General features: G+C 55.8%; 2 protein-coding genes, 1 long non-coding RNA gene and 1 pseudogene across 4 annotated transcripts; 1 reads left to right on the forward strand and 3 right to left on the reverse strand.

Moving 5' to 3' along the window:
• The window catches only part of LOC128783030 (zinc finger protein 850-like), a 281,788-nt pseudogene that overhangs the window by 41,600 nt on the left and 224,143 nt on the right, over window positions 1-16,045 (reverse strand).
• On the reverse strand, window positions 32-4,717 carry LOC128783060 (uncharacterized). Of its 2 annotated transcripts, XM_053933665.1 has the most exons (8): window positions 4,425-4,703; window positions 2,768-3,408; window positions 2,437-2,508; window positions 2,277-2,348; window positions 2,091-2,189; window positions 1,542-1,649; window positions 905-1,079; window positions 32-202 (listed from the first exon to the last, which is right to left on the reverse strand). In XM_053933665.1, the coding sequence occupies exons 2-8, from the start codon at window positions 2,901-2,903 to the stop codon at window positions 178-180; spliced, it is 687 nt and encodes a 228-aa protein (XP_053789640.1). In that variant the 5' UTR covers window positions 2,904-3,408; window positions 4,425-4,703; the 3' UTR covers window positions 32-177. The 2 variants fall into 2 exon arrangements, with proteins under 2 accessions (XP_053789640.1, XP_053789639.1); XM_053933664.1 differs by lacking the exon at window positions 32-202 and having other exon boundaries at window positions 209-1,079; window positions 4,425-4,717.
• Window positions 4,826-5,891, forward strand: LOC128783105 (uncharacterized). The gene is made up of 2 exons (XR_008429005.1): window positions 4,826-5,197; window positions 5,644-5,891. It is a non-coding gene; the product is annotated as an uncharacterized LOC128783105 (long non-coding RNA).
• LOC128783040 (serine/threonine-protein kinase pim-1-like) lies at window positions 11,753-13,983 on the reverse strand. Its single transcript, XM_053933629.1, has 5 exons — window positions 13,377-13,983; window positions 13,248-13,298; window positions 12,649-13,018; window positions 12,241-12,417; window positions 11,753-11,954 (listed from the first exon to the last, which is right to left on the reverse strand). The coding sequence occupies exons 1-5, from the start codon at window positions 13,914-13,916 to the stop codon at window positions 11,815-11,817; spliced, it is 1,278 nt and encodes a 425-aa protein (XP_053789604.1). The 5' UTR covers window positions 13,917-13,983; the 3' UTR covers window positions 11,753-11,814.

Consider the following 16,045-nt stretch of genomic DNA (forward strand, 5'->3'; position numbering starts at 1 on the left):
TGCAAAACTGCAAATGGCAAGGGACCATCACTTTAATCACAACAAATGCATCTTTATTTAGGTACCAACAGCAAATGCAATAGAAGGGACAGAAAAGGGAAATAGAGAGAAAAGAGAGGAAGGGGAATATAGCTACCACTGTCGAGACAAGATCCTCGATGGTCCAGCCATCATTCACTATCTCAAATAACTGGAAAAAGCACTGAAAAAGAATTTGTTTTTTTAAAACTAAGTTTAAAAAAAGCGAAGGAATTCCATAAAGAAAACCAAAGAGTAAGAATACAGTAATTTAAACTTCTCAAAGCCCTTTGATGATGGAGCCCTGAAGCCCAGTCACGTGCAGTGCGGCCTCGGCGGTCCCTTTGAGCCCAGAACTGCTAAGGGTCAGGGCCGGGATGAGCCTTCACCCGAAACAAGCTCCAAGACTGAGTGGGAATCAATCCAGAACAGGGCTCACACAAAGAGCAAAGCCTCAAGGCCAAAGCCAAACCTTCATTAGGTTGGATTTGTTTGAACACTGAACCGGAGCAAATTTGCTTGTCCGGTAACATCACTGTCACCATGAAACTTTACATGAGCTACTAAATAAGCACTGTCCTGTGCTGAGCTGTGTGGCCCAAATACTGTTGAGAACTTGCTCTGCCTCTGCCCTGTGCCCCTGGGGCTGCTCTTGGCCTGGCAGCCTCAGTGGGAGCCAGCACTGGCTGCAGCCCCAGCGGGCCCCCCAGGACAAGGCCAGCAATGAAGAGGCCAATGAAAGCACTGGGCAGCAGCAGAGCCCTCAGCAGAGTTCTTTGGACAACCACAGACTGGCCACAGCTCCAGTGCAGCATGACTACGAGTCAGGCTACCAATGCTATGAGCAGAGTTACAAGAAAGCTGTGGAGAAAAATCAACAACTGACCGTCTGCTCTCGTACAGCTTCCGAATGCCAAGATAGCAGCCGATCAGCACGAGGGGCACGGTGAACAGTGTCACCACCGTGCCTATCATGCAGGACCTGCGCACATCCTGGGGGCAGACAATTCTTGGGAAGCGCACTGGATCCGGGGCAAATATTCCTGTTTCAGTGATAACGTCTGTGGGAGCAGTGGGGAGCGTGAGCCCGTGCTGTGCTGCACTGCCGAGCTGGCAGCACAGTGGATACGGCCAGGACGTTCTCAGTTTCCCCTAGAGCTGGGGCCTGCAGGCCCCTTGCCGCCCCTTGGCACAGGCTGTGCCACCCAACAAAGCCCAGCAGGCCGGGAGGAGAGCCCGGAGCCAGCGCAGCTGCTTGGGCAGTCGCTGCTTCAAGGGACATGGGCCAAACCCATCCCTGAGCAGCCCCTGCCAGCCCTGGCCCTCCCTGCCCTGTGACAGCTCCCCCAGCCCCAGGGGACAGAGTCAGGCCCTGTCAGGACACACAGGAGCCTTGCTCTCCCTCTCTGCCCTTTCCCCACCATGGGCACCCCGTGCAGCCGCTCCCAGGTTTCGGGACATATCTCCCACTGAGGGACCCCAGCAGGATTGCTCAGCCTGGCTGAGCCTGGCACAGCAATCACCTTCTGTGGCACTGTCTGGCATCTCCTCCCTTCGTGTATCAGGGGCTGGCACGGAGCCATTGCTTCCTCCAGGAAGTGCTGCCTTCAGCAAAGCCCTTTGGTCCATCTCTGGAGAAAGGAAAAGGGACAGCTGGATCAGGTGGAACCATTCCCCATTGGAGAGATGGCATCTTCAGCAAGTTCTACTTTTCAAAGACATGGATAAGGATCAGGAGAAGGCCACGGCTCTTGAGGCTGCCACAGCGCCCTCCCTTCTCCAAACAGGTGCCACTCCTGACGTGCCGGAGAGGGGGAAATTGCAGGGGATTGCAGGCCCATGGTGCAGTTTGGGCTCCCTGCCAGCTGATGCCAAATGCCTTCCTGCAGAGGCTGGGGAGAAGCTGCAGCCAGGCCAGGCTGGGAAACAGCCCTGCAGGGCAGGAAAGCAGCAGCGGGGCAGCCAGGCTGCCATGGATCCCTTCCCTCTGTGCCGGGCACGGCGTGTCCAGATGTGCAGGGAAAGCCCCCGGCTGCTGAGTCCCAGGGGAAGGCTGCGGGAAATGCACCCACCACGGCGTCTCTCCAGATCACTCAGCATCTGGTCCATGTGTTTCGATGCCTCCAGGGACTTCATGTGTTTAGTAGCTCTGTTCCTCCCTCTCGGCGGACCTTAAGAGAATGCATGTCCATTTCCCCGGAATGGATCCCACAAAAGCAGGGCTCAGCCTGTGGGGTCAGCAGGGACATACAACTCACCCCTGCGATGGGAGCCGGGCTTGTGCGCAGCAACCAGGAAAGGAGCCTGAAAAGTCCTCCCTGCAGACACACCTGTAACTCAACAGGCACAGGAGCTTCTGTCACCTGCTTCCTGCCAGGTTGTCAGTGATTATTCACTGAGGGAAAGTTGAGAAGTTACCTGCAGAAGCTCCCAAGGGTCCCAAACCATCTTCCATCCCAGCTGCTGGAGAAGCCTTGCTAGCACGCTCATCTAGAAGGAATGAGAGATCAGAACCATTTCCTGGTCTGCTGGGATCCCCCTGTGCCTTTGGGACCTGGGCACTGCAAGGGGGTCGGGTAAGGCTGTGGGGGCCAAATTTCCATGGCCATGGCCAAAGCTGCCCAGGGGCCTGGGGAGCTCTGGGCTGGCTCCTGGCCACTCTCCACACTCTTTGCAGGCCCTGTGCAACATCCCTGGAGGGCAGGTACTGCCACACAGCAGAGATGGCAGCTCAAGCCTCAGCAATTACCTCCTGTGACTGTGCCTGGCATCGCCTCACTTCCTGCAGCAGGGGCTGCCAATGGGCCACTGCTTCCTCCAGGAAATGCTGCCTTCAGCACAGCCTTTCGCTTCATCTCTGGAGACAGGAAGAGGCACAGCTGCATTAGATGGAGCCGTTCCCCTTCTGGGAGATGGCATCTTCAAGAGGCAATACTGGACAAACTCATGGTTCAGGAAATCATCAAAACTGTTGGGATTGGCCAGGCCACTCCCTTCTACAAACAGGTGCCATTCCTGATCTACCCGGAGACCGGGAAATTGCAGGCATCTCGGGCCCATGGTGCAGTTTGGGCTCCCTGCCAGCTGATGCCAAATGCCTTCCTGCAGAGGCTGGGGAGAAGCTGCAGCCAGGCCAGGCTGGGAAACAGCCCTGCAGGGCAGGAAAGCAGCAGCGGGGCAGCCAGGCTGCCATGGATGCCTTCCCTCTGTGCCGGGCACGGCGTGTCCAGATGTGCAGGGAAAGCCCCCGGCTGCTGAGTCCCAGGGGAAGGCTGAGGGAAATGCACCCACCATGGCGTCTCTCCAGATCACTCAGCATCTGGTCCAGATGTCTGGCTGCCTCCAGGGATTTCTTGTCTCCGCTGTCTGAGTTCTTCCATGGAGAAGGACCTTAACAGAAAGTTGTTCCATGTCCCCTTCAGGCCAGAGTGGCAGTGAGTGCCCCTGGGTGATTGGTGCCCTCCAAAGCACTCCCTCAGCTCTGCCTTCCACTCAGGAGCAGGGCCAGGGGGACTACGTGCCTGCGGTGGCCCCACACTGGCATGGAAGGAGCCCCTTGCAGGGCCGTCCACGGGGGAGAAAGGATTCCCTGGAGCTGCCAGCAGCTCTAAACCCAGCCCCAGGCAAGGCCAGGGCTTGGCAGCCGCAGCAGGAGCAGCTCAGGCACCCCGGGGCCGGCAAAGGAGCTGCAAAAGGCACAGCCCCGGGGCACAGCCCTGGGCCCGGCCCCTTCCCTCTCTGCTCTTCTTCCTGGCTGCACAGAGCACACGGAAGCGCACACTGGAATTGCACACGGAAGGAAGATGGACAGCTAAATGCTCCTTCCTGCCACTGACAGCCATTCTGTGGGATCCCTCAGGGATCCAGAATGGAGCCGGGCAAGTTTTCCAGAATCTTTCAACCCTGTGATGCTGCTAAGGGAAATGGCTCATGAGGCACTGATTATTCTCTCAGGAAAGGCACACAGAGAACTTGCCTCCAGCATTCTCCAAGAGATTCAAGGTGTCATCCAATACGGCATCCGGATAAGCCATGTCGCCATCCCAAGCTAGAAGGGATCAGAGATCAGAACCATTTCCTGGTCTGCTGGGATCCCCCTGTGCCTTTGGGAACTGGGCACTGCAAGGGGGTTGGGTACAGCTGTGGGGGCCAAATTTCCATGGCCATGGCCAAAGCTGCCCAGGGGCCTGGAGAGCTCTGGGCTGGCTCCCGGCCACTCTCCACACGATTTCCTTGCCTTGTGCAACATCCCTGGAGGGCGGCTGGAGCAGCCCAGGGCCCCTGGGGGCTCTCTCCCTCCCACAGAGGAAACCCTCCCTAAAGCCCAGGGGAAAAACCATCCCCCAGCACTTCCCAGGGTGCAGGGAGCGCTGTCCCGGGAAAGGGGAGCCAGGCTGCCGGCTCACCTGCTCCCCGCGCTTGCAGCGGAGCAGCCTGGGCAGCCCTGGCAGGCAGGGCCACGGCCAGGAGGAGCGGGAGGAAGAGGCGCAGAGCAAGGGCCATGGTGCCTTGCCCTCTGCCAGCCCCCAGCTCTTGCTGCCACCACTGTCCTGACACCGCTGTCCCAATGTCAGCACCACTGCTGCCACCGCCGCTGCTGCCGCAACAGTTGTGCTCAAGGACTGACTGCTGGGTCCTTGTGGTGCTGTGCAACCACGGGGCTCTGGCACCTCTGTGACCTCAGAGCCTGCTGTGACCTCAGCCTGCTGTGACCCCAGAGCCTGCTGTGACCTCATGGCCAGGCTGGAATTGTGTGGGGAGTGGGATCTGCCTTCTTTGGCAGGGATCTCATCCTGCCCAACAGCTCTGCCCCAGCGTTGTGACACAGTCCCTGCCCAGCTGATCTCACAGCCTGGGGCATGAAGGGATGGAGAGCAGCCCGGCCAAGAAGGACTTGGGGCTGCTGCTAGATGAGAGGCTGGACATGAGCCAGCCTTGTGCATGCATAGGAGAGTGTCCGGCAGGTTGAAGGAGGTGATTCCACCTCTTTGCTCTGGTGAGACTCCACCTGGAGTACTGTGGAAGATGTTTTATATTGCTGGCCGGGGCTCTATGTACAAATCACCAATGGGACGGGACTGCTGAGGAACGCGTCTCGAGCTGTTTCTTTTCCAGCATCAGTCTCATTCCATGGTTATGACAATGGGCAGATGCCAGCAGCTCACATCCCCGGCAGCAGGTAAAGAACTTAATGGTACAACTTACTTTAAAAGCTTTTTGACCAATCACACAAAGCCAAAGCATCTTGACAATAGATTTCTCCAATCACTATAAGCACATGTATCTTTTGTTAAAACAATATTTGTTTGATTTACTTCTTTCGAATACAATACCTACTTGTATTGTGAGCCTTAAAACCCAATGCACACAGCTCCATTAGTAAGCTTAGAACATCCTAATATCTTGATGGAGATATTTTCTGTAGCTTAGGGAGTTATTCTAGCCAAGCGTTAATACACAGACCATTGTACTATTTGTCCTTACTTTTTCACTACTTATATAATTTTTCTGCTGACAAATCTTACAGTTAATGCTTAGCTCTAATCGCAGCTCCGCTGTCTCTGAGGCCTGCCTTTTGCAGCTTTCCCAAAACCCTCTGATTTTAAAGATTCCCGCCTTTTACAGTGACTTCTGTGAGCCAGAGAGAAGTTTGATAGGAGGATCCATGTTTACCCCTGAAAGAATTTTCTACCAAGGTCGTTGACATAGAAACCAAGAAAGCAAGAAGGACAACATAAGAGAAACCTCCAACTGCCTATTCCAATCAGCACTTGGCTTGTCTCTCGTGACCAATGAGTAAAGTGTAAACTTAGGAGCTTTGTAAGAATGTAGAAAAAGCATGCATGCTAGAATAAAAACAGGGTTTAAAGCTTTCTGGAAATGGAGGGTGTTGCTTTGTATTGTCTCCATCTCTACCATGACAGAGTACTGCATCCAGCTCTGGGTCCCCAGCACAGGAAGGACATGGTTCTGTTGGATCTAGTCCAGAGGAGGGACAAAATGCTCAGAGGGCTGGAGCCCTTCTGCTTTGGAGACACGCTGGGAGAGCTGGGGGTGTTCAGCCTGGAAGAGAGAAGGCTCCAGGGAGACCTGATTGCTGCCTTTCAGTACCTTAAGGGGGCTTGTAAAGGAGATGGGACGGAATTTTTAGTAGGGCCTTCTGTGACCAGACTGTGGGGGAATGGTTCTAATCTAAAAGACGGTTGGTTCAGACTAGACGAAAGAAACCCATTTTTTACACTGGAGGTGCACTATTGGCTGTATCAGTACTTGTGTTCTGTAAAACAGGTAAGTTGTTTCAGCTTCTTGCCCTGTTTCTCACTGGATAAAATCCAAATGCTGCATTGCTCCCTGTCTACTTTCTTCCAAGTCAAGGCAAATTTTGTTCATTACTGAGTGGGACATATTCATCTGTTCACAAGCAAATTCTTCTTGCCATTCACACAATGTGGATTTGCTCAAATCAGACTGTAACTAAGGTCTGCCTCTCACTAGGATTCAAGTTGATGCGTTGTGAGGCCAAGTGCCGAGTAATTTGTCCTGGTGTCTGGCCCTGTAGAGGGTTTTTCTGTAATTAAATGACATTTGAAGGCAGCTGTAGTCTGGCATCTTTGAAATGAAGAAACAGCCTTTGAAACAGGAATTTGTCCTTTCTTCCTCCTCCTCCTCCCAGGAATTTAAATCTCTGAGGTCTAAGCTCTTCAGCTGCCTCACAAACATTGTTTTAATTCAGACAGGCATCCATGCAGTGAGCCACAAATCAGGACTGTGGCTCTGAAGCTTGAAGCAATGCAGGTTTATAGCACTAAAAATAATAATCTGTTACCCAGGTTAAGCCAAGCACTTCCCAAATAACTCTACCTATCCTCAGGGATGTTTCCAAAAGGATCACTGTAAAAGCTGGGAGTGGGGAGAGAGAGCGTCATCAAAATTAAAAATACAGCTTTCTGAGATCTTTATATTCCAACAAAAAGAGAGTCAAAATTGTTCATATGCGGAACATTAACTAAGAAGTCAACGACAGATTGTCAAAACAATTGCTTGGGGAACAAACAAACACAAATAAAAAAAAGTTTACATGTAGATAATAAGTAAACCATCATGGTAAGTAAAAAACCAGACGTGCTAAAACTAAAAGCAATAAGGCTGTTTCATCTCATGTCTCAATACAAAAAACATGACTGAAAAGAATCAGAGATCCTCACGACCATTACTATATACAGGAACTTCCAGGTATTGGGAAAAAATGAAGGAAACTGTAGTGTGCAATTCACAGAGGTAACCTGGGATTTATTGGTGAACTTGTTGCAAAATTTCTGAGAGCAGACTGGAAAAGCATAGGGACTGATCAGACCATGCGTGGGCATTTCCAGCAGTGTGAGGGATGTTTCTGGGAGCAGCTGCAGGGAAGAGAAGCAGCGCACAATCACTGGGTGTCCTAGGGTGACCTTACGATGCTCGCGTCCCCGATCGTGTGTTCTGTTGATGCTGGATATTATATTGTGTGCCTTCCAGACAGGCTCTGAGAGCAAAGGCGGGGAGAAGAAGAAGCACGGTGTTTGTTTCAGAGACTGCACTCACTGCTGCCCAGTCTGCTGGAACACAGAACTCCACGGTGCTGTCTGGGCACGGACAGGGCAGAACACCACACTCCTTTGCTTTTTAGTTACTTTAGCTAGCTGGGGCAGTCCAAGTTTTCCCTCGACTGGTTTTCTTTCCCTTTTCTTGGATCCGTTCGAACCTGCTCTGGACCGGAACCTGGGGAAGCACCGAGAGCTTGCACTTTGTGGCCCACGGGGGGCTACTCTGGGCAGCAGCCTTTCCCAGTGCCAGAGGGACTGAAAACAGAGCCACCATCCACCGGAGAGATTTTCTGAATCTGTCATCTCTTCAGAGCGACAAATGAGTTTTGTCATCTGGTATTGTTCATTTTTTGGGCTGGGGAGTGCTTTGCCTGATAAATAAACAGGTTTTTTCCACTTCTCTCTGCGGAAATTTTTCCCAAACTGATTGAGGGGAGGGGCCGGGTGGGTTTGATTTCTGGGGGGGGCGGTCCTTTTGGACATTTGCTCCCAAATTTGCCCTAAACCAGGACACAGGGACAATCTCTTTGCTGGCTCTAGACTTTATGACAGTCTGTCCCCTGGGGCTGGGGGAGCTGTCCCAGGGCAGGGAGGGCCAGGGCTGGCAGGGGCTGCTCAGGGATGGGTTTGGCCCATGTCCCTCGAAGCAGCGACTGCCCAAGCAGCTGCGCTGGCCCCAGGCTCTCCTCCCGGCCTGCTGGGCTTTGTTGGGTGGCACAGCCTGTGCCAAGGGGCGGCAAGGGGCCTGCAGGCCCCAGCTCTGGGGGAAACAGAGAACGTCCTGGCCGTATCCACCGTGCTGCCAGCTCGGCAGTGCAGCACAGCACGGGCTCATGCTCCCCACTGCTCCCACAGACGTTATCACTGAAACAGGAATATTTGCCCCGGATCCAGTGCGCTTCCCAAGAATTGTCTGCCCCCAGGATGTGCGCAGGTCCTGCATGATAGGCACGGTGGTGACACTGTTCACCGTGCCCCTCGTGCTGATAGGCTGCTATCTTGGCATTCGGAAGCTGTACGAGAGCAGACGGTCAGTTGTTGATTTTTCTCCACAGCTTTCTTGTAACTCTGCTCATAGCATTGGTAGCCTGACTCGTAGTCATGCTGCACTGGAACTGTGGCCAGTCTGTGGTTGTCCAAAGAACTCTGCTGAGGGCTCTGCTGCTGCCCAGTGCTTTCATTGGCCTCTTCATTGCTGGCCTTGTCCTGGGGGGCCTGCTGGGGCTGCAGCCAGTGCTGGCTCCCACTGAGGCTGCCAGGCCAAGAGCAGCCCCAGGGGCACAGGGCAGAGGCAGAGCAAGTTCTCAACAGTATTTGGGCCACACAGCTCAGCACAGGACAGTGCTTATTTAGTAGCTCATGTAAAGTTTCATGGTGACAGTGATGTTACCAGACAAGCAAGTCTGCTGCAGTTCAGTGTTCACAAAATCCAACCTGATGAAGGTTTGGCTTTGGCCTTGAGGCTTTGCTCTTTGTGTGAGCCCTGTTCTGGATTGATTCCCACTCAGTCTTGGAGCCTGTTTTGGGTGAAGGCTCATCCCGGCCCTGACCCTTGGCAGTTCTGTGCTCAAAGGGACTGCCGAGGCCGCACTGCACGTGACTGGGCTTCAGGGCTCCATTAGCAAAGGGCTTTGAGAAGTTTAAAGTACTGTATTCTTACGCTTTGGTTTTCTTTATGGAATTCCTTCCCTTTTTTTTAAACTTAATTAAAAAAACAAATTCTTTTCCACTGCTTTTTCCAGTTATTTGAGATAGTGAATGATGGCTGGACCATCAAGGATCTCGTCTCGACGGTGGTAGCTATATTCCCCTTCCTCTCTTTTCTATTTCCCTTTTCTGTCCCTTCTATCGCATTTGCTGTTGGTACCTAAATAAAGATGCATTTGTTGTGATTAAAGTGATGGTCCCTTGCCATTTGTAATTTTGCACTTTTGGGATCGGTTAACAAACCATCACAAACACCCCGCAAGAGTGGATCGTGACCGGTTGTGGGGGATCCTTCGGTCTCTTGGATGTGGGAGGGAGCGGGGAAATGGAATCAAGATGAGACAGGGATCAGCCAGCCCCACATCAGGCGGCGTTTTCTCCTCTGAGAGCTCCTCTGAGCTGAGCGAGCTGGTGAAGCCTGCGGAGCAAATGAGACCCGGGAGTGAGGGAAAGGCTGGCTGGGAAGGAGTCAGATAAACCCGTGTGGGCATTTCCCTTTCCAAGGGGCTCCTGGGGAGACAAAGGAGACAAGAAGGATTCCCCACCTCACGACATTTCGTTTTTTCCCTTCAGTAGCCCTATTGCAGACACTGCTTACAAGAGTTTACTTGATCCCCTAAATGTCAGGGAGCACCAAGGACTTGAACCTTGCTGGAGTCCAGCCCTGCCTGCCTGTCACCGAGCAGAGGGGAAAGATGCAGAACCTGGGCAGGGGTTGAGTCAAATTGGCATTTTGCCACTTCTGACTTCCTCCCAGCTTTTGCAGCAGGGCGACAACCCCATCGCTGCAAACCACTCCCTTTGGCAAGGCACACGTGGGCCTCGCTGGAAGCTCAGGGCTCTTGAAGGGGCTGCTGCAGTTGGCAACAGGAGCTCTTGTTGAACTTTTCACATTGCCTAACCCCCCCTGCCAAATGCCATCAAGGGGCTGAGGAAGGACACAAAAAGATTACCCTGGAGGAAGGGAGGCCAAAAGCTTGGAAAAGGATGAAAGAAATGCTCTGATCATGATGATGACAAAAAAATAGAACGATTTATTTCTGACAGCAAATGAACACCTGCTGCCCTCCAGCCCTCCCAGCCTGGCAGGCCGAGCGGAGCCGTTTCCGTGGCATGAGGTGCTGGCAGCCTGCAGAGAGAAACCAGAGAGCCACGGTCAGTCACAGAAGGCTCCTGTGCCCTGTCCTGCCATGGCCTGTGCCCGGGCCAGGCTGCTGGCTGTGCTCAGAGCCCAAACCTCCCGAGCCATTCTCTGTTTCGAGAGAAGGGCAGCGTGGCAGGCCACGTTCCACCTCCTCCGCTTCAGCACAGCACAGCAGCCTCCTCAGCAGCTGCAAGGGCGGGATGCCCGTGTGCCCGCTGCCCTCTGCCCGAAGCCCTTCTGCCAGCCCAGCTGTGGAGCCGGGTACCCACCTCTGCAGACCTGCTGCCAGGAGAGGAGCCGATACCGCACGAGGTCCTTGTCCTTCTTGAAGGGGATGGCCCTGCAGGCCATGGCCCCTGGGGTAGCGCTGGCACTGGATGTGCTCCACGGACAGTGCAGGTGCTTCCCCATCCAGTCTGGGCACCAGGTGTAATCTTCCTGGGAAAATAAAGAACAATTGCATGAAAGTCAATTCAAAACAAGACCTGGAAACAAGAAGAAGCTACACAGCCTGTCACCGTTTCACGGGCTGAGGAGCATCTGACCACTCCATGCGAGAATGAAACCTGTCCACGGGTGGGGAAAAACCCCACCTTTCCCACCCGTAAACGCACCCCTTCCTCGAGGGCCTGCAAAGCAGACCAGCTGGGGCACGGCTTCAGAACCCGTCCCCCTCTGCTGCCACCATCCACATGGATGGATGCTTTGTCAGGCTGGCTGACCCCGCCCCAGCCCGTGCCAGGCTGGCTGGCAGAAGCTGTCAGCAAGGCCAGGAGCCGGCTCCCCTTCCACAACATCCGTCCCCTGTCCCACCAAAAAGCAGCTCGGCAGCCGGGGGAAAAATTAATATTCCCCAGCGCCGCCGAGCGGGAAACCTGCGGCGCGTGGCCAGGCCGAGCCCTGCCATGCCTGGAAGCACGAGCATCCCCCCGCCCCTGCGCCGGCTGGGGACTCATCTTGATTTCATCGGGGCGCAGAGCGTGTCCTCCAGGAAGGGGCCGCAGCCAAAGCCGGTTGGCTTTGCCCCGCCAGCGGCCAGCTCCAGGATGGTGTTCCCAGCTCCACGTGGTGCTCCAGAAGAACACACCAGCTGTGCCTCGGCTTGCGGGGACATCCCGATGCCATTGAGCTGCAGGGGGATGTTTCCCCTGTTCCAGTCCGTGGCACCTTCACCGCACTGCCACCACTTCTCCAATGGCACGGGGAGCACTGAGCCGCTCCCTCCACAACTCGCCGGGGACCAGCGGAAGCATCTCCTTGGCTGCGCTCTCTCCTCTGTGCCGCGGCCGCAGGGAAACACTCCGGGGTTTTCTTGGAGTGCCACCAGACGCGTGCGGCTGGTACTTGCTGGGCTCCTGGATCCTACTGAGCACAGGGATGGATCTCTGCTGTCTCCTGGGCCAGGCAGGGCTCCTGCAGCCAAGAATGCTCAAAAAGGTCTTCCAGTGATGGCCTGTCTGCGGGGTCCATGCATAAACACCACCTGATGAGGTGCTGGCACTCTGCAGAGAGAAACCAGAAACCGCCGCTCAGCGGGACAAGGCTCCTGTCCATGCTCTCCCACATTCCACGGTGCCCAGGCCACACTAGGAGTGCTCAGAGCTGCAGCCAAAAGCTTCCCATCGATCCTCCCTTTTGGAGGAGAGCAGCACAGAGGCACACGTGCCACCTCCTCCAGCTAAGCCCAGGAGATCAACCGCCTCACTAGCTGCCAGAGCAGGACGCTGATGTGCAAGCTGCCCCTCCCAGCCCCGTTCCTCCTCCCGAGCCCTGAAGGCGCAGCCCCACCTTGAGACACCCGGGGCGGGAAGAAGAGCTGGCCCCGGACGATGTCCTCGTTTGTCTGGAAAGGAAGGTGCCCGCAGACCAGGTGATAGAGCAGGATGCCCAGGGACCAGATGGTGGCTGGCTGGCCATGGTAGCAGCCAAAGAGGATCCACTCCGGTGGGCTGTACTCCGGCGTTCCTATGGGACACGGGCACAGCTCATCAGGCCGATGCTGCTCCCTCCCTTCCTCCCTCCCTCCCAGCCAGCCCCCGTTCCACAACAGCCAGCCCCTGCCCCGCCGAAAAGCAACTTGGCTGCAGCCGGCTGAAGGAGGATTCTGCACCCTCCCCTCCCTTCTCTCCCTCTTCCCCCTCTGCCAGCCAAGGGGGGAACCTCCGCTGCCCGGCTGGGCCCCGGCTTTGGGCTCACCTGACATCCGGGTGTAGAACGTGTCCTGGAGGATCGTGCCGCAGCCGAAGTCGATGAGCTTCGCCTCGCCCGTGGCCAGGTCGACGAGGACGTTCTCGGCCTTGATGTCGCGGTGCAGGACGCCGCGGCTGGTGCAGTGCCGCACGGCCTCCAGCACCTGGCGGAACAGCCCCCGCGCCACGGGCTCCGTCAGGAACCCCCGCTCGTGCAGGAAGTCCCAGAGGTCCTGACAGCGCTGCGGACGCTCCATGACCAGCGCGAAGCCGTCGGGCAGCTCGAACCAGTCCAGGAGCCGCACGACGCCGCGGAAGCCAGGGCACGACACCATCCACAGCAGCGCCAGCTCCAGGGGCACCAGGGCGCCGTTGTGCTGCGGGGGGACCGCGATGCCCTCAGCGGGGCCGATGCTGCGCCGCGCCTTGGCCACCCCCTGCCCGGCCCCGCCGCCGCTCGCCATTGCCCGGCCCGGGACGCTGCGCGGGCCCCGCTCACTCCCCGCTCGCTCCCCTCGCAGCCTTCCGGCTGCCACCCTGCCGGGCCTCGCCTTAGCCCCGCCCGGCACGCCCCGCCGCCTTCTCCCGCTGGCCCCGCTCACTCACCAGCCGCGCCCACTCCGGGATGCGATCGCGGCACACTCGCTTGATGGCCACCTGCAAGCCAAGGCGAGCGCCGGGCTGAGCTCGCTGCCCGCCGCCCGCCGCCCCCTCCGCTCCGGCCCCGTCTCTTACCGGGGCGCCGTCGGCGAGCCGGGTCCCGGAGTAAACGCTGCCGCAGCCGCCGCTCCCCAGCAGCGGGCCCTCCCGGTAGAGCTGCTCCAGGGGAGGCTTCTCCGCCCGTGCGGGCGGCACCGCGCTCCCGCTCTTCTGCCCCGGCAACCCGAGCGCCCGGCGCGCTGCTGCTTGCCGAGCCGCCCCGGGCTGCGGCGGCTCGGGGCCGGCGGCCGAGCTGACGAGCGGCGGAGCTCGGAGCGGGGAAGCCGCCGGCGACGCTGTCGGCGACGGGGCGGGCGCGGGGCGGCAGCGGGGCGGCTGCGGGCGGAACCGCGGCAGGGGCTTCGTTCGGGGCCGGGGCCTCGGCCGGGGCCGGGCCAGAGCCCGCGCCAGGCGGAGCCAAAAGACCGCGCTGCTCCGCCAGCGCCAGAGCGAGCGGCACTTCCAGCGGCGCCACAGCCAGTACGGAGAGAGCCCGGCGGAGGCGGCTCCGCGGCGGGACGGGCAGGGGCGGGCACGGGGCGGCCCCGCCGAGGGGCGCCTTGCGGGACGCGGCATCAGCCGGGCTGGGAGAGGCGGGACACAGACGGGACGGGACGGGAGTGGAGTGAGTGTGAGAGGGAGAAGGGGATGGGGAGCGAGTGGAAAGTCGAGCGGAAAACCGATCGAGAGAAGCGCTGCTGCTGCTGCTGCTGCTGCTGCTGCTGCTGCTGCTGCTGCTGCTGCTGCTGCTGCTGCTGCTGCTGCGGAACCGCCGCAGCTCGCGAACGTTCCTCCGTTGCCTCCGCGAACCCAACGAAGGAGCCGCCGCACGCCCCGCGGAACGAAAGAGAGAAACAAACAAATAAAACCCTAAAGGAATTCCTATTAGAGAAGTAACCAAATCAAACAATGTAGCAATAAAGAAGAGTGTTGGCTTGTGGCTTCTTTCTTTTTTGGCTGAGGTGAAGCATTTCATGGGGAAGAATTGCCTCTTCTGACAGTTTCTGACAGTTTTTGGACAGCAGTGCAGCATTTAATGTTCAAGTAGAAAAGGGAAATCGTGTCAGTTATGTCATCTCTTTCCATCCTCTGCTGAGACAGTTGTAGACTGCCAAAAGACATGGTCTGCAATGTGGAACTTGGGGCCAAGTTTGTTTTTCTGCCAGGGGATGAGGAGGGGAGGTATCCCAGAATCATGGAGTCGTGGCATGGTTTGGCTTGGAAGGGATCTGAAAAATCACACGGCTGCAACCCCCCTGCTGTGGCTGGGCACCCCTTGCACTAGCCCGGCTTGTCTAGAGCTCCATGCAGCCTGGCCTTGAGCACTGTCAGGGACGGGACAGCCACACCTTCTCTGGGCAACCTGTTCCAGGAGAGTCTTTTTCCTGAATCCCTCAGCTAAACCGACTCTCTTTCCATTTGGATCCATTCTCCCTTGTCCTGTCTTTGCCTGCCCTCCTACAAAGCCCCTTTCCAGCTTTCTTGTAGGTTGCCCTCAGGTCCTGGAAGGCCACAGTTGGATCAAGTCTCAGTCTCTTGCCCAGGCTGAAGAAGCCGAGCTGTCTCAGCCTTTCCTTGCAGGAGAGGAGTGTTATAGATACATATTATAATATTGGCTTTTGCAAATATCAAAGTGGGTTTTGTATGTGTGATGTTCAAGTAACTTTGTTCCAAAGATAAAGTTTCTAATTTTGTTGTTAATTAAGCTTAGACATAGTAGTGCAATAGCTGATAGAAGTTTGCTTGTGTTAAAATGCCTGCTTGGATGGGATAACATCCAATGAACACAGGATGAGGACACCTGCTACAGATCTGCCAAAGATCAGCACTCACCGTCTGAAGGCCTGAACTGGAAGTGATAAAGAGAAGGAGCCAAACCCCAGCCAGGAAACACGCATGCTCTGAAAAGGCGGACCCAAGGAGGGGCCATGTAAAATAGTTCCTGGAAAATGTAAACTAGGTTATGGATATGCATAAGGGGCTGTGAATATGCAACAGGCTGATGTGAGGGAAAAGGTATTTAAGGGGGATCCCCGAAGGTAACAGGGTGCTCCTGGCTGAGTGCCAAGATGCACCTGGCCATAAATAACCTTTGCTCCATGGTCCTTGTCTCCTATTGTCCTTTATTAAACTTTTTACATTTTCACAGGAGAGTGAACGTGTTTTTCACATGGACTACACATGCTTATACACAATTCTAGGAAGACTAGTAATTTTTTACTAAAATGATTGCGTGAATCATCACATAAACAAACTTATCCATTTTGCAACATCTCTTGCTCATAAAAGTTGATTCAATCTTCTTTCTTGATTCAGTCTTCTTGCAGTCTTCAAAGCTCTGTTTCTTCTTGACAAGGCATTCTGATTATCAAGTCTTTTATGCTAATCAGGTCCAAAGTTCATCAACTCACTTCTGTCCTGGCAGCATGGCTGTGTCTATGGAAGCAGGGAAACACTAATCGAGAGAATTCCACTAAGGTGAAGGCAGCCTCAGTCTCCCGTGACCGAGCTGCTGCGTATGATCTGTCAGATCCCCTTGAAGGAGCCTCTAGTATGTATGCCCAGGGAAGAAATGGGAACCAGGGCTAGAGGGTGTATAAAATACAAGTCCTCCGGGCTTCACCCGGGTGCCCATCCTCTCCGGGGGGAAACCCTCAGAGGACTGGTCCGCGGGGAGGATGTGGCGGGACCCGGATAGCTCCACC

This window comes from Vidua chalybeata, unplaced genomic scaffold (assembly GCF_026979565.1).
Source record: "Vidua chalybeata isolate OUT-0048 unplaced genomic scaffold, bVidCha1 merged haplotype W_reject_10, whole genome shotgun sequence".
NCBI lineage: Eukaryota > Metazoa > Chordata > Aves > Passeriformes > Viduidae > Vidua > Vidua chalybeata.